The following is an 18,454-nucleotide window of genomic DNA, read 5'->3' on the forward strand; positions in this document are numbered from 1 at the left end:
TCCGTTTCCTGCCGCTACTGCCCACAACGCATTTTTTGGCAGTGCGCCAAGATGCTGCGCAGTGATAACATCAGGGTGTGTTTACCTTTTGATGTTAGCTAGCATGGGGGGAGCAAACTTGGCAGAGTGCCAGCGCTTGTCCTGTTGTGCAAACCTCGTTTTCAGTATGTTCGCTTTATCAGGCCATGGATGATTGGGGCGGGCGCTGTCTACTGCCACTCAATCATTGGAACGCTTGATAGCAGCAAGTGCCTTTTGAAGAAAACAATGCTAAATGATCATGGTTGACCGCATGCTTCCGTTGACAACTGATGGATGGAAGGATGGACGACACTCACAAAAAAAGAGAAAAAGGTTTGCCCTGTAACCAGCGTAAACCGTAGCGCCCGTCCGAAGTCACATAGCCTTCATGGGCGTTGGCTGGGATCGCGCCGGCAGTACTTACCTGTATTTCCGAATTAACAAGGCTCAAATTAACACTTAGTTTCAAGTTTCAGAGGTTACGCAGAACAGAGAGCAGCCGCCACCGCGACTGCCTTCCCCAGCGCCACCGGCCGCTGTGCCGGTTATATGGTGCCATTTAGACTTTCCCACTCTGTCATGGCTTTACCTGGTTCCTCTTCTGTCCCCGCTTTAGCCGTGCGCAGCCTCTATGACGGTGTTTCGTAAAGGTGTTTTTTTTCTGCCACACGCTGTGGGCCAAGCCGAATTATTCGTAGTGGAGTTGCGACCCACGCTTGGAGATCTCTATTGATCTTGGCTGGACAAAGTAGTGTTGTTCGAATTATCCGAAAATTCGAATGATTGATGTTCGAATTGACGAGCTTTCACTGTAGTGCCGTTAAACATTTGTTTTAGATTATTCATTTTAGATTCATTTTTGTTTCCATTGAAATATTTTTCTGCCTAATTCTATATTCAAGCTTTAAAAATAGACATTTTCTTACTTCTTCACAAAAAAATATCTGTGATTAATAGACCTTTCCACAAATCGCAGCGTCGCGCCATCCCCTGGCGGATCTGCACAAAGCATGATGGGAGAACGGAGCGATCGCCACCCGCGTCGGCTGCTGGCAAACGTGTTGGCATGCTGTGCTGCTGCTTTCTGCGTGCACTGTTGGTGCTTCCTTGCAAAATGCAGCAAGCCCCAGATTGCGTTGATGGTTAACAGCTAGTCTCTATACAATTTTTTCATGACTTTTGAAACGAAAGCTTCACTACGCCATGTAAAGCCAAGGTTACAGTGAACTCGCCGTGCGTGGCACACGCCGCTACAGTGGATGCGCCGTAACCATGGCAATGAGCTGCTCCCGTCACCGCTGGGGTGCTCATGGGGTGCCGCTGGGGTCCAGATGCGTGCGTCGGCGCGGAGATAGCGGAAAGGAGAAGAGTTGTTTCCACACTGTGCATGCACGCGCTGCCATGGGGAGCTGCAGTGGGCGAACACCGGACTCTCTTGTGTTGGCTGATGACCCGTGGATTTAGAATGCAACCCCTAATTGTACAACACGATGCAAATGAACGGTGAGTACAGTGTAGTTAAAAGAAAACAGCGGGAAGCAGCAGCGCAGCGAGGACGCCGAGATGACAGAGAAAAGTTCGCCTGTGAACCGGCAGAGTCAGAGAGATGTGAGTGCGGCAGCGCTCCGCTTTTCCAGGGGGCTTTGCGCGGCCGCTTGGTGGCACGGCGGAATTACTGGAAAGGTCTATTTCTTTCAGGGTTATTCGAAATTTTAAGTGAAGTGTCACTGATAGAAATGGCAACATCGAAATGTTGTAATTTTAATGTAATTGCCTGTATGATTGTGGAATAATTTGATTTTGAATATGTCAGTTGGGCCTAAAATTGCTCGCCTTACTAGTTGCAAAATTAGTTTGCACAAAATGGCGGCCAACATGCTACCACACTCACTGTTTTGCAGAGTGTTATTTACTGCATGTGCATATAACGAACAACCATATTTGCTATTACAAGGATGTGAAATTCACTTTAAACAAAGTATAATATTACTGCTAAGTGCAGCGCTCTCTCTCTCTCTCTCTAAAAAAAAAAAAAAAAAAAAGCTGCGAGTTTGCTTTGTACCCAATTGTCTCCGTAGCGTCTCAAAGCATTAACTATAACTTAGTGGGCATATTAGTGAGATTATTGAAGACTTAGGAGGGGTTCTGAGTATGAGTCTTCTTGTTGGTGCCTCTGAAAAAGTACTTAAAAGCATTAGCTACTGTCACAGGTAAACGTACGCAATTTAGAAACATTTGGATGTTTTAGAATATCCTCTCTTATTTTATTAAGTTGATCATGGTTTGACTTTGAGCCTTATAGTTTTGTGTCTTTTGTGGTTCTGTGCTTCTTCTGAAGAGCTAGAAATTGGAAGGTTTTTGTTTGTTTCTTAGCAATATGGTTTGTGTCAGCACTATGTTACATGCATATGCACTCAGGGGTTTGTAGCAGCCATTGAGCTGGGACAATGATGGGAGCATTGTCCATAATTTCAAACTCGGCATTATTTCACTAATACATTTTGTAAATTCTGCGCGGGTATGCTTTCATCCTTGCATAATTTACATGACTGCTCTGAATCTAACTGCCAGAATAGGCAACAGTGGATCCCTCCTTGCACTTCAGTCTTGCGTGGCTGAGCTTAGCTAACTCAACCTTAGCAGACTAAATCATATGCGACAAAGACCGCATTCCTAAGGTCTTTCATAATACATCTATTTTTATTCAAAACTTTTTCTTTACATACAGATGAGTTAGTAATTAGCTACCTCTGGTGTTAAACTCATTCTCTTTGAATGTGTGTGCATATTCTGTTTGGCGTACTCATTCTCTTTGAATGTGGTGCATATTCCGTTTGATGTGCTATGCAGGTGTCAAGAGTGCACGTGTACTTTTCGTCGCTTGGGCAGCCTCAATGCACATATGAGCCGGGTGCATTCAGGTCGAATGAACCTGTTGACCACCCTCTCGAGGAAGGAAGCTCTGGAGTCACTGTCCAAAAGCTTGCACCAGCAGGTGGGCGCATGTTTTCTGTTTTTTTGTCTAACACTTCTGCCAGCACTTGACTCTCTGAGGAGGCCCATTCTCTCTTGCATTGGCGAGAGAGTAAAATTACAAGGCACCCTTTCAGACATTTGTAGAAGCCAATTTATATTGGCTTCTATGAATGTCTTAAAGGGTGCCTTTTGCTATACGGAGGAAAGAGTGTCTTTTGCTAATTCTACTATCTTGCCACAGTAGCTCAGTGGTTAGGGCACTCGACTGCTGAGCCCGAGGACGTTTTGTTTGGTCCTGGCTGTGTTTTACTGAAGGCAAGCCCGAAAGTGATTATGGGCTGTGCATTGTCAGAGCATGTTAAGGGGGGTGAGGATTTGAATACTTCTTTTTTTTTTTTCAACATATCTTGTTGAAACTTAGCATGCAAGTTCAGAATAGAATGCTAATTTCAAATATGCATTCAGATTTAAAATGTCTCATCAGAAAGAGACGGTATGGCAAGAAAAAACATGTCCTTTTCTTACGGGGCATTATGGTACTTCCTCATTAAAAAAAACCGTGCTGGTTTTGACTGGTGGTGGCATTGTGGTTGGGTCATGTCGGTGGTAGCATGCATCCGGTAGATGAAAAGTTTTACTTCACTGACTTCACCTTCAATGTCGGCCAAAGGGCGGCTTCTCGGGGTGTTTGGTGTTGAACTATAGTGCCTAGAATACACTGGCTAGTATGACGAGTGCCCGTGCATTCACTATAGGCATATGTGGCACTGTTTGCAATGAAAGCCAATGGATGGTGGCAGAGGACGCTGCTTGTCAGGAGGAAGCTAGTTGAGAGGTCGTTGCCATGGCTTTGCCCAAATGTCATGCCACCTGATCCTCTTGCATTGCGCTCAGCCGCATGCCTCATGTTACCAAGCTGTGCTGTGCTATGCCCGATGATGACGTGATGGCTCATCTTTTTGAACCATTGGGGCCACCAACAACAGCCACAGATGGAATTGCATCTGTTGAGGCTAGTAATGACTTGGCATTAAAAAACTAAAATGGTGCGCCGATCGCGCCAAGTGAAAACGTCCCATTTTATGCTTGCTGCTGCTTGTGTACATTTAGGGTTAGCGAGGCCGCCTATGTGTGGCGCACTGGTAAAGTTAGATCGTTAGATTCTTGTGTATATACTTGTCATAATGCTCTCAAAGCCCAAGAGGAGATATTTGCGAAAAGTTTTGCAATCTTATATTTCTGAATTTCTATGCTTTGCGACATCGAGAAAAGGCAAACACTTCTCATTTATTACATTGTGCAAAATTCCCTCTCCCCCTCTCTCCTTCTGGAATGCTGAAGCATTAAATGCAGGCTACCCGCCCCTGTCACCATTGGCTTGCATAAAAATTTATGAGGATGATTATGGCATTTCCAATGCAAAATTCGTGTGCTGCTCTATAGCTTTCTTTTTCACAGAGTGAAAGATAATTTGAGGGGAGAGCCAAAGAGAGAAAGAGAGAGAGTGTCTAGTGCATTTGTTGATGCCGGCCCCGATAAGGCCTGCACATATTATCTTGAATCAGGTATGAACCTAATAACAAGTGTATTTGACTCGTACTGAAAATTTTCAATAATTACACACCTCTAATATTATATGTGGATAGTTCATGAATGCATGAATGGTGTCACTACAAATTTTCTTTTTCATTGTCTGTTGTAATGAAAACTCTGTGGCTTGGTTGATTGGCCAAGTAGCATCTTATACAATTTATGCTGCAACATATAATCATAATCAAAATTTATTTTATTGTCTCCGTGTGAATTGTTCTTGATACCTTGCAGGCTTCTGTCGTGGTGGACAACCGCTGCGAAGGCTTGGATGAGCAAGACCTGTTGAATCGAAGCAATGCAGACCTTTTACAGCAGGTACTTTTTTTTCCCTTAAAGTCTAATGTTTCCTTCATGCAGAAAAATGGAAATTTTTTGCAGGTTTGTTTTATTACTTCTGACTGTAAATTTTAACTTCAGTACATTAACATGCAGTACATCAAAGTGAAGTAAAATGAATGCACTATTTGATAGCAGACTTTAGAAATAAAAACATTAGGCATAAATGTGTAATATTGTGCATAATTGCACATAATTGAGAAAAATGTGTTGAAAAAAACATGTACGTGATTTTGGATAAAAATTTTTCACGCAGCCATTCATTGTACAGCACTTAGGGTGGTGTCGTACCATTCCACATCCCACTTATCATTCATCTTCTAGTCAAGTTAGAAGCTGCTTTGTGATAGGGATTCTAACCGACATATGTACCTCTAACTTGTGGGGATATGAGGGGGACGGTCTTCCACCCCGCTCCTACTCCGCAGGTGCAACGTCCTCGCTGGCTGCATGCGGAGGGAACAAAGGGTACAAAGGACGGGGACGACACATCGTTACTACTTGAATGCTATTTATTGCACTTGCAAATAATACAGAGCATGGCGGCTAGCTATACATCAACAAGGTTTTCCTTGGAAGTGCAAGACTACGTAAGAAGGACTTTTGACTCACCGGCTGGGGAATGGGGGTGCGATTTCGGCGGCGGACATTTGAACGCGCCGTGATAATGGCAGCCAGGATCTCCCGTGCGTGCCGCATTCTTCGGACGAAGCCATACCACGGCGTTTGCCGCGGGAGGCGGCGAGAGCGTGTGGTATTTACCGGTCGCTTCGCCGTTGGGAACCAGAAGATGGGCGGTCGCGCACGACGAGTCCTCCCGTCTGCGCAACGTACTCCGTGCCCACTATCCCCCGGAATTTGCCGGGAGAGGCGGCGGGAGACGACCGCTCTCGTTGCCGGCTGGATCCAGAATTTCTCTGTCGTCTTCTCGCAGGAACCCGCGTAGACGTCTTGGTGGCGCACCCATCGCTGGTCTCCTTCCCCCAAGGGGAGGTATTTGCCTCCTCTCCCAGCCGGCGCTGCCATGGAGCTCGTTGGGGTGGTGGTGGTCGGTCGCGGCGAAGGGGGAGGAAACTGGTTTTCCATAAACTGTGTGCCATTCATTGTAGGTGTATAGTACGTCCAGCAAGAAGTGAGGCAGATATTGCACCTTCCTTTCCCCTAAAGCTAAGCTAAATAAAGACGTTAAACACTTTGTCAAACTCTACGCCAGTCTCTCAATGTTGAAAATTTGAGGAATTTAAAGGCGCTATTGTATCCACTCTTAAGGCGACCTTTAAGCATCCTCCTAGTTTTTATTTTGTATTTTTCATATGTTATTTATCTGGTAAGATTGTTAAATTGAATAAATCTTGTTTTCATCTCACTGTTACTTCATTCAAGTGGCCGGTTTATGTGGTTCACATATAGTGATGTTCACGCAGCCTCCAAAGAGGTTGCTGCTGCATGGTGCTAGGGGAAATTTTCTTTATTCTGTTTTCATTGTCTTTGCCAGGTGCTTGTCAACAGTGGGCTTACTCACAGTCCTTCAATAAATAATGATGGGGCAAAGAAACCTCCGCCACCTCCTGAGGAAGCAGTGCTACCTAGCGCAAAGGAGAACAGCCTTGTGCCGCCTTCCAATGCAGCAGTGGAAAAAGTGGCTTCCACAACAGAATCAGCCATGGTGATGTCTGTTGCTGACACTGCAACAGGGCAGATCAAGATGCACATCTATAGAATGGCAAGTCATTTCTTTTCCAATTCTTCAATCCTTTCATGTGCTTAGTATGAATTGCTTGTTTCTGTGTTGTGTACATACCTATGTATGATGCAAACATCAGAAGTACTAATCACCTTTGTTTTTCGAGCATGCTGTGCAATTTTTTTTTATGCAGTTATTGTTATTTTTGTCTTTGTCTTTGGTGTTCTGTGTCAGCTAGATATTTTTTATAATTATTTATTTTAGGTACTTTCAGATCATGGGGTCATACAAAGGCCGTTAGGTTATACAACAAATCTTGTGGTGCTCTTCTCAAGGGAAATCTCTCGAGGGCTATAATGAGCACTAGGAGGAAAAGCAAATTGCATGACAGAAATAACAGGTTCTTAAAAAAAAAAAGGTATAGCATACTAAAAAAACCTGTGCATATTAAAGACTGGCATATAATGTGAGGTGTAATTAGGAGATGGCAAAAATGAAAAAAAAAAAAAAAATGTTTTCATCCATATGTAATTTAAGTGCGGCAAGCTCACTGAGAATACTTATTTGCACTACAACATTTTTTGCTTCACTTGGTGACATTCATGAGGCGTATATGCTGCATGCCTGCACGTCCAGCGCTGCTCCTTGGCAAGTCTTGAAAAGGGGCAGAAAAGAGGAAAATAAAAAAGCTTTTGGGCTTTTTTGTTCCTTGTAATGATCTGTAACAAAGGATAGCCTTCATATGACTATGTCACGACGTCACACAGTTACTGTACAGTAAAACCTCTTTACTTCGAACTTCATGGGACCGGAAAAACGAGTTCGAATTATCAAATGGCCTCGAAAAAATGCTGAGAAGAATCACTTGCATTTGGGCAAATTTATTTCGGGAAAAAATGGGCAATGATTTCCTGATTTTTAGATGAGAGCAGTGCTCGAGTAACCGTTTCTCGTATTCCCATCAGTGCTTTATTGTGAGCACACTGTCGGGAACACGACCTACTGTATAATGGGCGACCTGCGCGTGCGCCGCCTCCCCAGCGCCGGAGGTTTGCTTTTGCTTGGGCTGTTTTCTTTAGTTCTCTAAAACGTCACTGTTGAGAGTGGCGCTGTAACTCACCCCCACGACGAGCCGGCGACCGGCTACGGAGCGCGAAGATTGAACACATGTGGGCCGTCGATATACGGGCTGGAGCGGCCGCAAAGCTCGGTGCCGGCGAGTTCATTTTAAGGAGGCAGTAAATAACTTAACCGGAGGCAGTTTTGACTTGCCTTGTGCCTGTGGGTGGCAGCGGATGCCTACGCGTTTGCGGCATCATTACGCACCATGGTCTACTGTTGCGTGCCGCTCTGCAAGTCGAGCCGGCGAACATTGACAGGGACCTCCTTTCACGAGTTCCCTGTAACAGAGGTACGAAATCAGTGGCTCAAGAACATCTCGCGGCAAGCCAAACTTAAGCTATGAAGCTGCACCAGCTTTTAAATATGCTTATAAGATCGCCTTACTCGAGCATTCCGGGCGACGGCGTCCGTTGCGATAGCGAAATCAATTTTGAAGGAAAGGATTGCGATCATCAGCTGATGCTGTAAAAGTCGAGTTTCCGTTGCCTTCAGTGATGTCCGGAAAGTACATTTCTGTTATGGCACTACTTGTTTTTCAGTGTCAGAGAAACAGCCTTGGATTCCAAGCGACAGGAGCACAGTGTGTAGCCTGCATTTTAGGCAGAAGGACCAACAATTTATTGAACGGGAAAGTGGCATATTTATACGTGCAGCTCAAGCATGACACTTATCACCAAATAACCGCTGCGAACCCAACATGTGGAAGCCAGGCGGCAACATCAGGATACCAGATAGATACTTCTAACCCAAGCAGATAAACTAATAGAAACGAAAAAAAAAAAATTAAACGGAAGGCAGGCCAACTTTTAGCAAAAGCAGTGTGGACCATTCGTAGCAACAGCAGAGTAAGACATGAGAAGTAAATTAGTCCAGACCCTAAAAAACAAAAAAAAAAACCCCGAGAAAACAATTGTAGCAAAAGCAGAGTCAAAAAGGTGAAGCAAAAGCAGTCAGAAACCTAAAAAGACCTAAACCAAGAATGAAAGATGAACGTAGCAAAAGCAGAGTCAAACAAAAGAAGCAAAAACAGTCAGAAACCTAAACCAACAACAACGAAAAACCAATAAAAAAAGACGATCTTAGAGTCATTGTCGAACAAACAAAAGAAGCAAAAGCAGTCAGAAACCTAAACTAACATGAACACTCGTAGCTCAAGCAGAGTCAAACAAATGAAGCCGAAGTAGTCAGAAAAAAAGGGAAGCAAAGGCAGTCAGAAACCTAAAGACAACAAAAACAATCGTATCAAAGGCAGAGTCAAATGAAGAAATTAATTAACAGCACACCTAACCAAACAACAGAAGACCACTAAAAAATTCAGGGTTTTAAAGTCGTACAGTACATAACGTGACGTTATATGTGGTTAGGTGTACTGTTTGCTTCTTTTGTTTGACTGTGGTTTTGCTACGATCGTTTTTGTTGTTGTGTTTAGGTTTCTGACTGCTTTTGCTTCCCTATTTGACTATATTACTTTTGCTACGATGTTTTTCTTTTTTTTTTAGGCTTTCTGACTGCTTTTGCTTCTTTTGTTTGACGCTGCTTGAGCTAGGAGTGTTCTTGTTGGTTTAGGTTTCTGACTGCTTTTGCTTCTTTTGTTTGACTTGCTATGATCGATAGTCTTTTTTTGTTGTTGTTGGTTTAAGTTTTTGTCTGCATGCTTTTGCTTCTTTTTTGTTTGACTCTGCTTTTACTACGATCGTCTTTTGTTGGTGTTGGTTTAGGTTTCTGACTGCTTTTGCTTCTTTTGTTTGACTCTGCTTTTGCTACGTTCATCTTTTGTTGTCGGTTTAGGGTTTTTTAGGTTTCTGACTGCTTTTGCTTCACCTTTTTGACTCTGCTTTTGCTACGATTTTTTTGCTAGTTTTTTTTTTTTTTCTTTCGTTTTTTTAGGGTCCGGACTGATTTGCTTCTCATGTCTTACTCTGCTGTTGCTACGAATGGTCCACACTGCTTTTGCTAAGAGATGGCCTGCCTTCCATTTCGAAATTTTTTTCGTTTCTGTTAGTTTATCTGCTGGGGTTAGAAATATCTTATCTGGTATCCTAATGGCCGCCTGGCTTCCACGTGTTGGGTTCGCAGCGATTATCAGGCGATGAGTCTCATGCCTGAGCTGTACGTATATGCCACCTTTCCGTTCAAGAAATTGTTGGTAGTGTGCGGATGTGGTGTCCCTTTCTTGTCTGTGTGTTGCGCCGCCGTTAATTTTCACTACAGTTTGTGTTCACAAGCTTATTTTGCGCATGACGAGAAACGGAAAGGGAAAACGCCGAGCACGCATATTCGGTAAATACCGTATACACGCGTGTAATGGCCGCACTTTTGTTTCCGAGATTGGGGTGAAAATCAGGGGGTGCGGTGATTACATGAGAAAAAAGACAGGGAAAAAAATTATTTGCGTGGTACCTGCCTTTATTGTCAAAAAACTCCTCGTCCTCCTCCGCTAAACTCGTCGGGATTTCAGGCTCGTCCCGTGTCCAAAACATCACTCCTTGTCATCGTCCTCCTCCGAACTCATCGGGACTTCAGGCTCGTCCTTGTCCCAGATGGGGTCATCCTCCGTACCGTCCAGCCTGTTTGATATCCCTGTCACCTTGAAACTGTTTTCCACAGTCTCGAACTAAACCGTAGGCCACGCTTTGAGTATCCAGTGGCAAACGGCCACAAGCGATGCCCGTTTCAGTCGGCCGGTTGGAGTCTTCTGGTGGAGGGCCGTTGCCATCCACTCACTGTACGCACGGCGAAATCCACACTTAAAAGGGCGGTTTACGGAGACGTCCAGCGGCTGAAGCATGCCGGTCATGCCTCCAGGTATGACGGCCAAGTCCGTGTTAGATGCGCGGAGCTGTTGCCGCACGATCTCTGCGATCACGGAAATGGCTGTAAAACGGAGGAGTGAACAGACTTAGATTGGACTGGATTGGATTTGCTGGCCTCACTCTTTGTAACGGGCGGGCATCGCTGCGGCTAGGAGCGCCCCCTTTGTAACGGAGGTTGTGGCCGCTGCCCCCGTGCTCGACTTTTTTTTTTCCTCAAATATTTTGTTCTTAATTCTTATTGGCAATTCTACTTCTAACTTTATGCTTCATTATGGCTTTCACTTGATTTTTGGGCCCCACCTTGCGGCAGTAACCACAAAACGTTCCGTATTTCTTGCACCGCACAGTAGACGGCACTGCCCAAGTTCCTGAAACTCATGGTGCGGCTTTTACTCGGGAAATTTTTTAAAAGTTTTTTTTTCCAATTTTCTTTCTAAAGTTCGGGGTGCGGCCATTACATGTGTGCGGCCATTGCACGCGTGTATACGGTATTTAATTGCACTGGACACAGCCTGCCTGTGCAGATATCAAGCACGGAAGAACGAACGTGCACGGGAGGGAGACTGGCAGTCTGCTCCAACTGGGCTACGCACACCAACTAAAGAAACGCAACCGCGTCCGTCGAAAGGACGATGACGGCTGCTTCGAAGATGTTTCCGCGGCTCTTTACCCTAATATTGCCACTCTCATTTCACTGGCCCGCGCCTTTATCTTGCCGCAGCTCTCGCTCATAAGAAATAATGGTTCCACAAATCCTCCCGCGGAACTCTGCGCCACTCGCTTGCAGGCACAGCCGAAGCACGTGACGCTGCTCTGGGGGTGAGCTTTGGCGGCATCTACCGGCTGTTTCGGTCCCTACTCAGCGATCACGTGGTATTTCTTTGGCCGCGTGCTCCCGTAGAGAGTGGCACGATGCGCAGGTCGCCCATTATACAGTAGGTCGTGGTCAGGAATATCAAAACAGAGCTGCTCAAGAATGGTAAGGGCCTCCCTGCCATCCTTCACGGTACGACGCAGCAGCGGCGGTGCCCCCTCGCAAGCAGCCTGGTGTAGTGTGTGGGGCTTCACCGCATGATTTGTTTAACAGCACTTGACGAGCTCATATTTTTTGAGCAATGGAAGAACAACGCGACTGGAAGCACAGAAAATTCTTAGTACCTCTAATGACCATCTGAAGCTCTGTGCAGTTGCGATCGGTTAGTTGGTTGACACGCAGCCAATAGCTGCGGTCTTTGGTCGCAATGGGCTAGAGTGAACGGCGTGGAGCTCATAAAAGCGAAACTGAGTATTCGGCCTGTTATGAGACACAAGCCATCTGTGTTTCATCATGCTTGCCATAGTGCCATGTCAAAGCTGCATGGTGGACTTAGCAACATGCAGTTCAGGTTTGTTCAGGTTTTAGGAGTGCTATTTTCACAATCGCTTGCTGTGTCAGTCATACACGGACGTGGCCTAATCGATGCCATAGCCCACAAGGCGTGTCCTGCAAGGCTCGACGCTTGCTCCTTTGTTCTTTAACATATTTAACGATTTGTCTGCTGTTACCAAAAGGGCACATATGCTTCAATATGCTGATGATATTCCTGTTCCTGATCTAGAAGTATGCACCATGTTACAAGACATCTATAATGTTGAAAAGTGGTAACTCAAAAAGGTCTTGTTTTAAACCCGTCCAAGGCGAAAGTTGTTTCGTTCACTAGGAAGCACCTTGGTGTTGATTTTCGTTACTGTATCAGCGTTGAAAGCCTTCAGAAAGAAAAGAGAATTCGGGATCTCGTTGTTTACATGGACTCTAGCTTGAGATTTCTTGAACGTGTTAACTATACTATTATTTCTGCTTCCTCAATATTTGGATTCATTGCAAGGATTATGTGTGGATTCAGTGATCCTCATTGTATGATACGTCTGCTTTGTTCACTTGTGCGCCCTAGCTAGAATTTGCTTCTGTTATTTGGAACTTCATTGGCATTGTTCTCAGACATAACTGAAAATGTTCAATGCCATTTTGTATGCAGTTTCTATGAGAGGTACATCAGCTGGTGCTTTCATTGCAAGTACTCAAGGATGCTTAAAAAGTGCAACCTCGAAGATCTGTTAGCTAGGAGAGAGAAACCAGATCTGATATATATATTTTTTTAAATGCATACACGCCCTAATAGATTGGATCATATCCTGGAATCGGTATGTGTCAATGCACGGTTGCGGTACCATAATGTTTTTTCGGTCAAAGCAGTTTGTTGGACTAACCCAGTCATACGAGTATGTTTGTTGCATAAGAGCTTAGCTAACCAAACTGGTGATAATGTTGTTGAATTTTTGCACCTACTCTAAGTGGATTCAAATTCTGTTTCCAAGTTATGAGTGTATGTTGTGTTGTGTGCTATAGCCAAGGTATTTATTGTTCTTGGGCTTGATAAATCAATAAATAAATAAATAAATAAATAAATAAATAAATAAATAAATAAATAAATAAATCACATGGGCATTGGCTGGGATTGCGCTGACAATAAGACATCCGTATTTCTGGATTAACGAAAGTCAAATTAATGAGCGTTTTGTTGTCGGTATCGGAGGTCACGCAGAGCAGAGATCAGGCAGCCGCCGCTACAGCCGCTAACCCCTTGCCACTGGCGCCTTCGGTTGCAGCATCTGCCATAGCGTCGCTTTTGCTGTACCCATTCTTCTAATGGTTTACCTGGTCTTAGCTTCTGTCCCATTTCAGTGGCGCGCAGCCTCATATCTATGTTGTCCTATTATGGGCGCATCTTTTTGGCCATGTACTTGACGCCAGGCTGCCCAGACACAGTGGCAAGTAGTTCGAATCATCCGGGGAGGAACCGAGTTGCGTTCGAATTAATGCATTTTTTTTATACGTAGACTTCTATAGAGCTTTGCCAGACCAAGTAGTGCATTTTGAGTTGTCTGAAAATTCGAATTATCCAGGTTCAAATTAATGAGCTTTCCACTGTATACTAACTTTGTTCTGCTTATCCCCACAGTGTTGCTACTTGCAGTGGCTGCAACTTTAATTTCATGACCTAGATTGCTGCCACTAGCTTTTGACAGTTTTGCATAAATATTTGTTTTGTAATTTTTTATCTTCTGTTAGTATTGGAATCCTTATTCATTTTCATTGTAACAAATGCACCTTTTCGCTGCCAGTGAAAGGCTCCAAAAGGCTTTTCACTATGAGTGAAAAGCGAGGGCCTTACTTCCACTGCTTTGGCTTTGGCATTTGCCAGAATCCATTGGTAATATTCATTTGACCTTCAAGACAACAGCTGCTGTGAATTGGTTGGATTAGCTGATGATCTGCTGACTGCAGTGCTTACAATTTAAGTGCCAAGAAATTGCTTCACCTTGGCATTACTACATTGCTTTATTTCATCCTTTTACACCTCTGTTTGGCTGTGACATTATGAGCTCACTCGGTTGCATGCCATCTGGCATACTGCATGCTCACTGTGGTTGTCCCCTGCAGGTGGGGAATGTGCGGTGGCACCAGTGCATGTACTGCACCAAAGAGTTCAAGAAGCCCAGTGACCTTGTGCGTCACATCCGAATTCACACCCAAGAGAAGCCATACAAGTGCAGCCACTGCTTTCGTGCGTTTGCTGTCAAAAGCACTCTGACAGCGCACACTCGATCTACCCACCTGGGCGTCAGGCAATTCCAGTGCCCCACCTGTGAGCACCTGTTCTCTACACGAGGCTCCCTGAAAGTCCATATGCGCATTCATACAGGTTGGTCTTGTCATTTCTACAGTTCAGGGTTCCTCAGCTGGGTTCTGTAAATCCCGTGGATTTCTTGCAGTTATTTTTTAGGTTCCTCTAGCACCTCAGCCCCTGCATGCATCAACCCCCACCTTTCCTCTAACCACTTTATTTTGGGACTAATCGTCTCTAATTGTTTATAGCAGACTGGTTCGCTTCCAACCAGTCATTATTGAATTTGACGATTTTTCTGAGGGGCTGTGTGCCTGTATGCCCTTTTCTGCATGTTCATAGGCAGGGAGAGATGGAAGCCAATGCATGTATTGTTTCTCGGCACCTTTTGGAAGCCTGTAAGTTTCTTGAGGTTAAGAAGTTGAGAATCCCTGCTTTAATATTAGGCTTCCGTCAGCCAATACTTGGTTATGTGTTTGTTTCAGGGGACAAGCCATACAGCTGTGGCATCTGCAACAAGAGCTTCAGCTCTTCAGGACGCTGCAAGATGCATGTGGCTTCCCACTGTGTTGAGGGAGGTGGCAAGCGCTTGCCCGCCCAAATGCGTGGAGCCGCGGGGGTTATTACAGAAGACCTGTCATCATTCATTCCCATTCAGGAGCCCATCTTCATATCGGAAGCTGCTGGTGAGGCAGCCATTGATGATGGAGATGCCAAGAGGCCATTGGCTTCTCAAGAACGCCCCTACAAATGCAGCATGTGTTTAATGGGCTTCAAGAAATCCAGCCACCTTAAGCAGCACATTCGCTCACACACTGGCGAGAAGCCCTTCCACTGCACTGAGTGCCAGCGGAGCTTTGTATCCAACGGTGTGCTCAAGGCTCACATCAAGACCCACACTGGCATCCGGGAGCACAAGTGTGATGTGAGTAAAAGGCGCTTTGTAGTGTGGACAGAGCACATATAAAGTTAAGCCTACTGAAACCAAATTATTTTTTTACATTTGCTACTCAAGCATACAGGCAATGCATATGGAGGACTGTACAAAAACATGTTCGCTGCTGATGTGCACTGTCACTAATTTAAAAGAGCCACTGATTTGCTGAATTCTTCTGAACACATTCTAAACATAATTCATACCTGCCGAGATGCATGGTGGGAGAAAGCGTGTGAAGACGATGACAGGATGGTCCTTGTGGTTCTTCGTCCTGTTGTCGTCTTCACGTGCGCATGCATGCTCGATATTCTGCTCTAATTTGTCCGAGGCGGCTGCACTGGGTGGGACTGATCTAAGAAAGACATAAATTGCACATGAATATGTACTATCGGTGTCAAATTGAAGCGAACAGCAGAGCGCATGGAAAGAGGTCCATCTGAGGCAGTCTGCCCGTCGTTATTAAATGTAGGCGAGCTCTTTTGTTTGGGACTGTTTTGCAAAACAGTCCCAAATCGCAAATGCGCACCTATTTCTGATGATGACATGGCCTGATCTGGACCTTTTTTCCACGCGCCCTGCTGTTCGCATTTCGTTTGTAGCCGACAGTACATGATCAAAGACTTGATAGATGTTGCTGGGCTATTCGGTTCAACATCCTTTGTTAATGGCAGTGCATGTCGATGATGGAAGAAGGTAGAGGGAAATGCTAGCGGTGACAAACTGTCATGTGTCTTTTTTTTAATAGTCTTTCCAATAGTAGATTATGGGAAATTAATTGTAGTTTGTTGGTAAGCGGTAGTAACTTGTAAGGTGATCCATTCGAGGTGAAACTCCTGGCTGCTGGAAGCATGAGCAATTCTTGCAGCCTCTTCTGGAAGTCTGAAACAGTGTCTGTGTGGGACGGAAATCAACGGACACAAAATTGAGTGCTTAGTTTATGACTGTTGGCTTTTGTTCCATTTGCGTTGCTGTTTCCGATCCTCTCTGCTAGGTGCGTGCACTGGTTTTTCTAAATAAGCGTTATCATTGCTTGCATGTTTACCTCTACATGTCTTTGCCTCTCATTCCAGATTTGCCACGCAACATTTACTACAAATGGCTCCTTAAAGCGTCACATGTGTACACACACAAACGCCAGGCCATTTATGTGCCCTTACTGCCAAAAAACTTTCAAGACATCAGTCAGCTGTAAAAAGCACATGAAGATACATCGTGGAGAACTGGTAAGCCTCTGGGACCTCTAATAGCTTACTGGTTTGCAGAAGGATAAGCTAATTGCGTTTGAAAAAGCTTTGATTCTGTGTGTAAGCTTCTATATAATTTTTACTTATTCATATGGTACCTTTCTATGAGTTTACAGTTCACTGATATTTTTTGTGCGCATGTAAATTTATAGCAGTAATGCTTCATTGCCACGGGAGGGAGCTGTACAAATGAAGGTGCTAGATGGACTCTCAAATGGAATGCGATCTTATATGTCGTCATTTTCTTTGAGGAAGTGAAATTGAGGCTCTGTGCAGACTTCGTTCATTGCTTTTCATGCATATAGGAAGTTCCAGCAAAAAAAAAAATTTTTCAGAAATGAACTCTTAGCCACGATGGATGTTTTTTCCGAAAACTATTTAATTACCTTGCCTGTTAACAAAAACTCACTGAATAACGTTTTGATTAACGAGTTGGGTAGATGGTGCCAATTGGAATTAAAAGTCATGGACAAGACAAAGCCATTTCAGTTTTTAAAAGGAAGAAAAACCCGTTTTTCTAAAGCACGACAGCACAAGAAAATTTGATAATTTTATTCTCTGCGCAGAACTAAAACTGAACAAGAGACATGCAGGAAGCTCGGTGGAAATGGCACGTTCACTGGTGTTGCGGTGGCTAAGACACCAAATTTGGACTGCATGCTCTGCTGTGCTGTGTCGTGCACTTCTTTTTGCCCTGTGGCTCTCAAAAATAACTACCATGCATTTGGCAACGACTGTCATTGCACCAAGCAACGAAGCAAAGCAATGTCCTTGACGTTGCACAAGTGCGCATGCAGTTGGAATACTAGACCTCTTCCTGTTTACAAGCAATGTGACATCAGGATTACTTTTATTTTTTCAAATTACCATTCCCAAAAGTGACTCCCACGCATCACCAAGTATGGGCAGTTGGGTGCAAAGACAGCAGTATATGAACAAGCTCCATGCTTGGCTTTGGGATTGCTCTATCATGTAGATTTTAGTTTGTCATTTAATTTGCATTCAGCCGGACAAATGCAAGATATACGCTACTGCCAGAAGTAATCTTCCTACTAACAGTGTTCAAATCAAATAACAAACATATTCAATCCATATTCGAAATTTTGAATATGTATTTGAAAAAAGGTGTTCGGAATTTCTTAACATTTGAAAGTCATGTAGCACATTAAAAATTTTCAATTTCACTGCAACTTCACCGCTGTGCGCTTCACTAAAATCCATGACCACGTGGACTGTGTGGTGAAGAATTCTCAAAACGAGGCAGGACCATTTAGTGAAGGGGGCCTTTCCAACAGTGTGTTCAAATTGAAGCACTTGACGAAATTGGGGGAAAACGTCTTTCTCACCTCTGTTTCACGTCAAATGCAGACAACCATCGTGCAGGTGTTCATCAGATAAAATTACTGTGACGCAAATGGCTTCTCTCAGTTTTTTCAGGCTCATTCAATAATTCAAGCTTTCAGTTAATTAGAACATTTTATCTGATCCTTTGAAAGTCGTATGAACGAGAGCTTACTGTATTCAGTAGTAATATGACAGTTGCACCTGGTTTCATGCAAGTCCTTCTTGTTCTGGAAACCAGTATACAGTATCCTGTATAAAATTTATGCTGGATTTTCAGTAGGGTATATACTGGTTAGATATTCGATTCTATATTCAAAGGCATTTTTCTTTATATTTGTATTTTATTAGCATTCGAAAATTTCACTATTCGCGCACCCCTTGTAGAGAGTAACCTGCTGTGGCAGAGTGTCTTAAAAAACATTTTTTTTTAGCTATTTTTAGATTTTTTTCTAATATATTCACTGAAGCACCTGACATAGTTACTTTTTTTTTTTTTCATTAGAAAAGTGCTTTTAATGACCTGTGTGGTGTTTTAACACCCCTCCAGTGTGAATAATTGTATTTATTGACTTTTGTTTACAATTCTGCTTGTCTTTCTCCAAGACAATAGGAGGGGTAAATTAATACAGTGCAAAAAGAAAATATATATACATATTCTTCACAGATATCTTAACATGATATTAAAGTACATGTATGCGAAAAGGGAAGAATTTGTTTTG

The 18,454-nt window shown here is 43.8% G+C and overlaps 1 protein-coding gene across 4 annotated transcripts in view; it reads left to right on the forward strand.

Annotated features, from left to right (window-relative positions):
• The window catches only part of LOC146205421 (uncharacterized), a 124,385-nt gene that overhangs the window by 32,825 nt on the left and 73,106 nt on the right, over positions 1 to 18,454 (forward strand). For all 4 annotated transcript variants that reach the window (XR_014704176.1, XM_084590079.1, XM_084590082.1 and 1 more), the window contains 6 exons: positions 2,872 to 3,016; positions 4,822 to 4,905; positions 6,422 to 6,649; positions 14,027 to 14,288; positions 14,696 to 15,135; positions 16,218 to 16,370. Coding sequence is in view for 3 of the 4 variants with exons in the window: in XM_084590079.1 (XP_084446205.1) it covers positions 2,872 to 3,016; positions 4,822 to 4,905; positions 6,422 to 6,649; positions 14,027 to 14,288; positions 14,696 to 15,135; positions 16,218 to 16,370 (1,312 nt within the window). In the remaining variant the exon portion in view is untranslated. The remainder of the gene's footprint in view (positions 1 to 2,871; positions 3,017 to 4,821; positions 4,906 to 6,421; positions 6,650 to 14,026; positions 14,289 to 14,695; positions 15,136 to 16,217; positions 16,371 to 18,454) is intronic.

Source organism: Amblyomma maculatum, chromosome 1, assembly GCF_055883805.1.
Source record: "Amblyomma maculatum isolate TAMU_Amacu chromosome 1, ASM5588380v1, whole genome shotgun sequence".
In the NCBI taxonomy this organism is placed as follows: Eukaryota; Metazoa; Arthropoda; class Arachnida; order Ixodida; family Ixodidae; genus Amblyomma; species Amblyomma maculatum.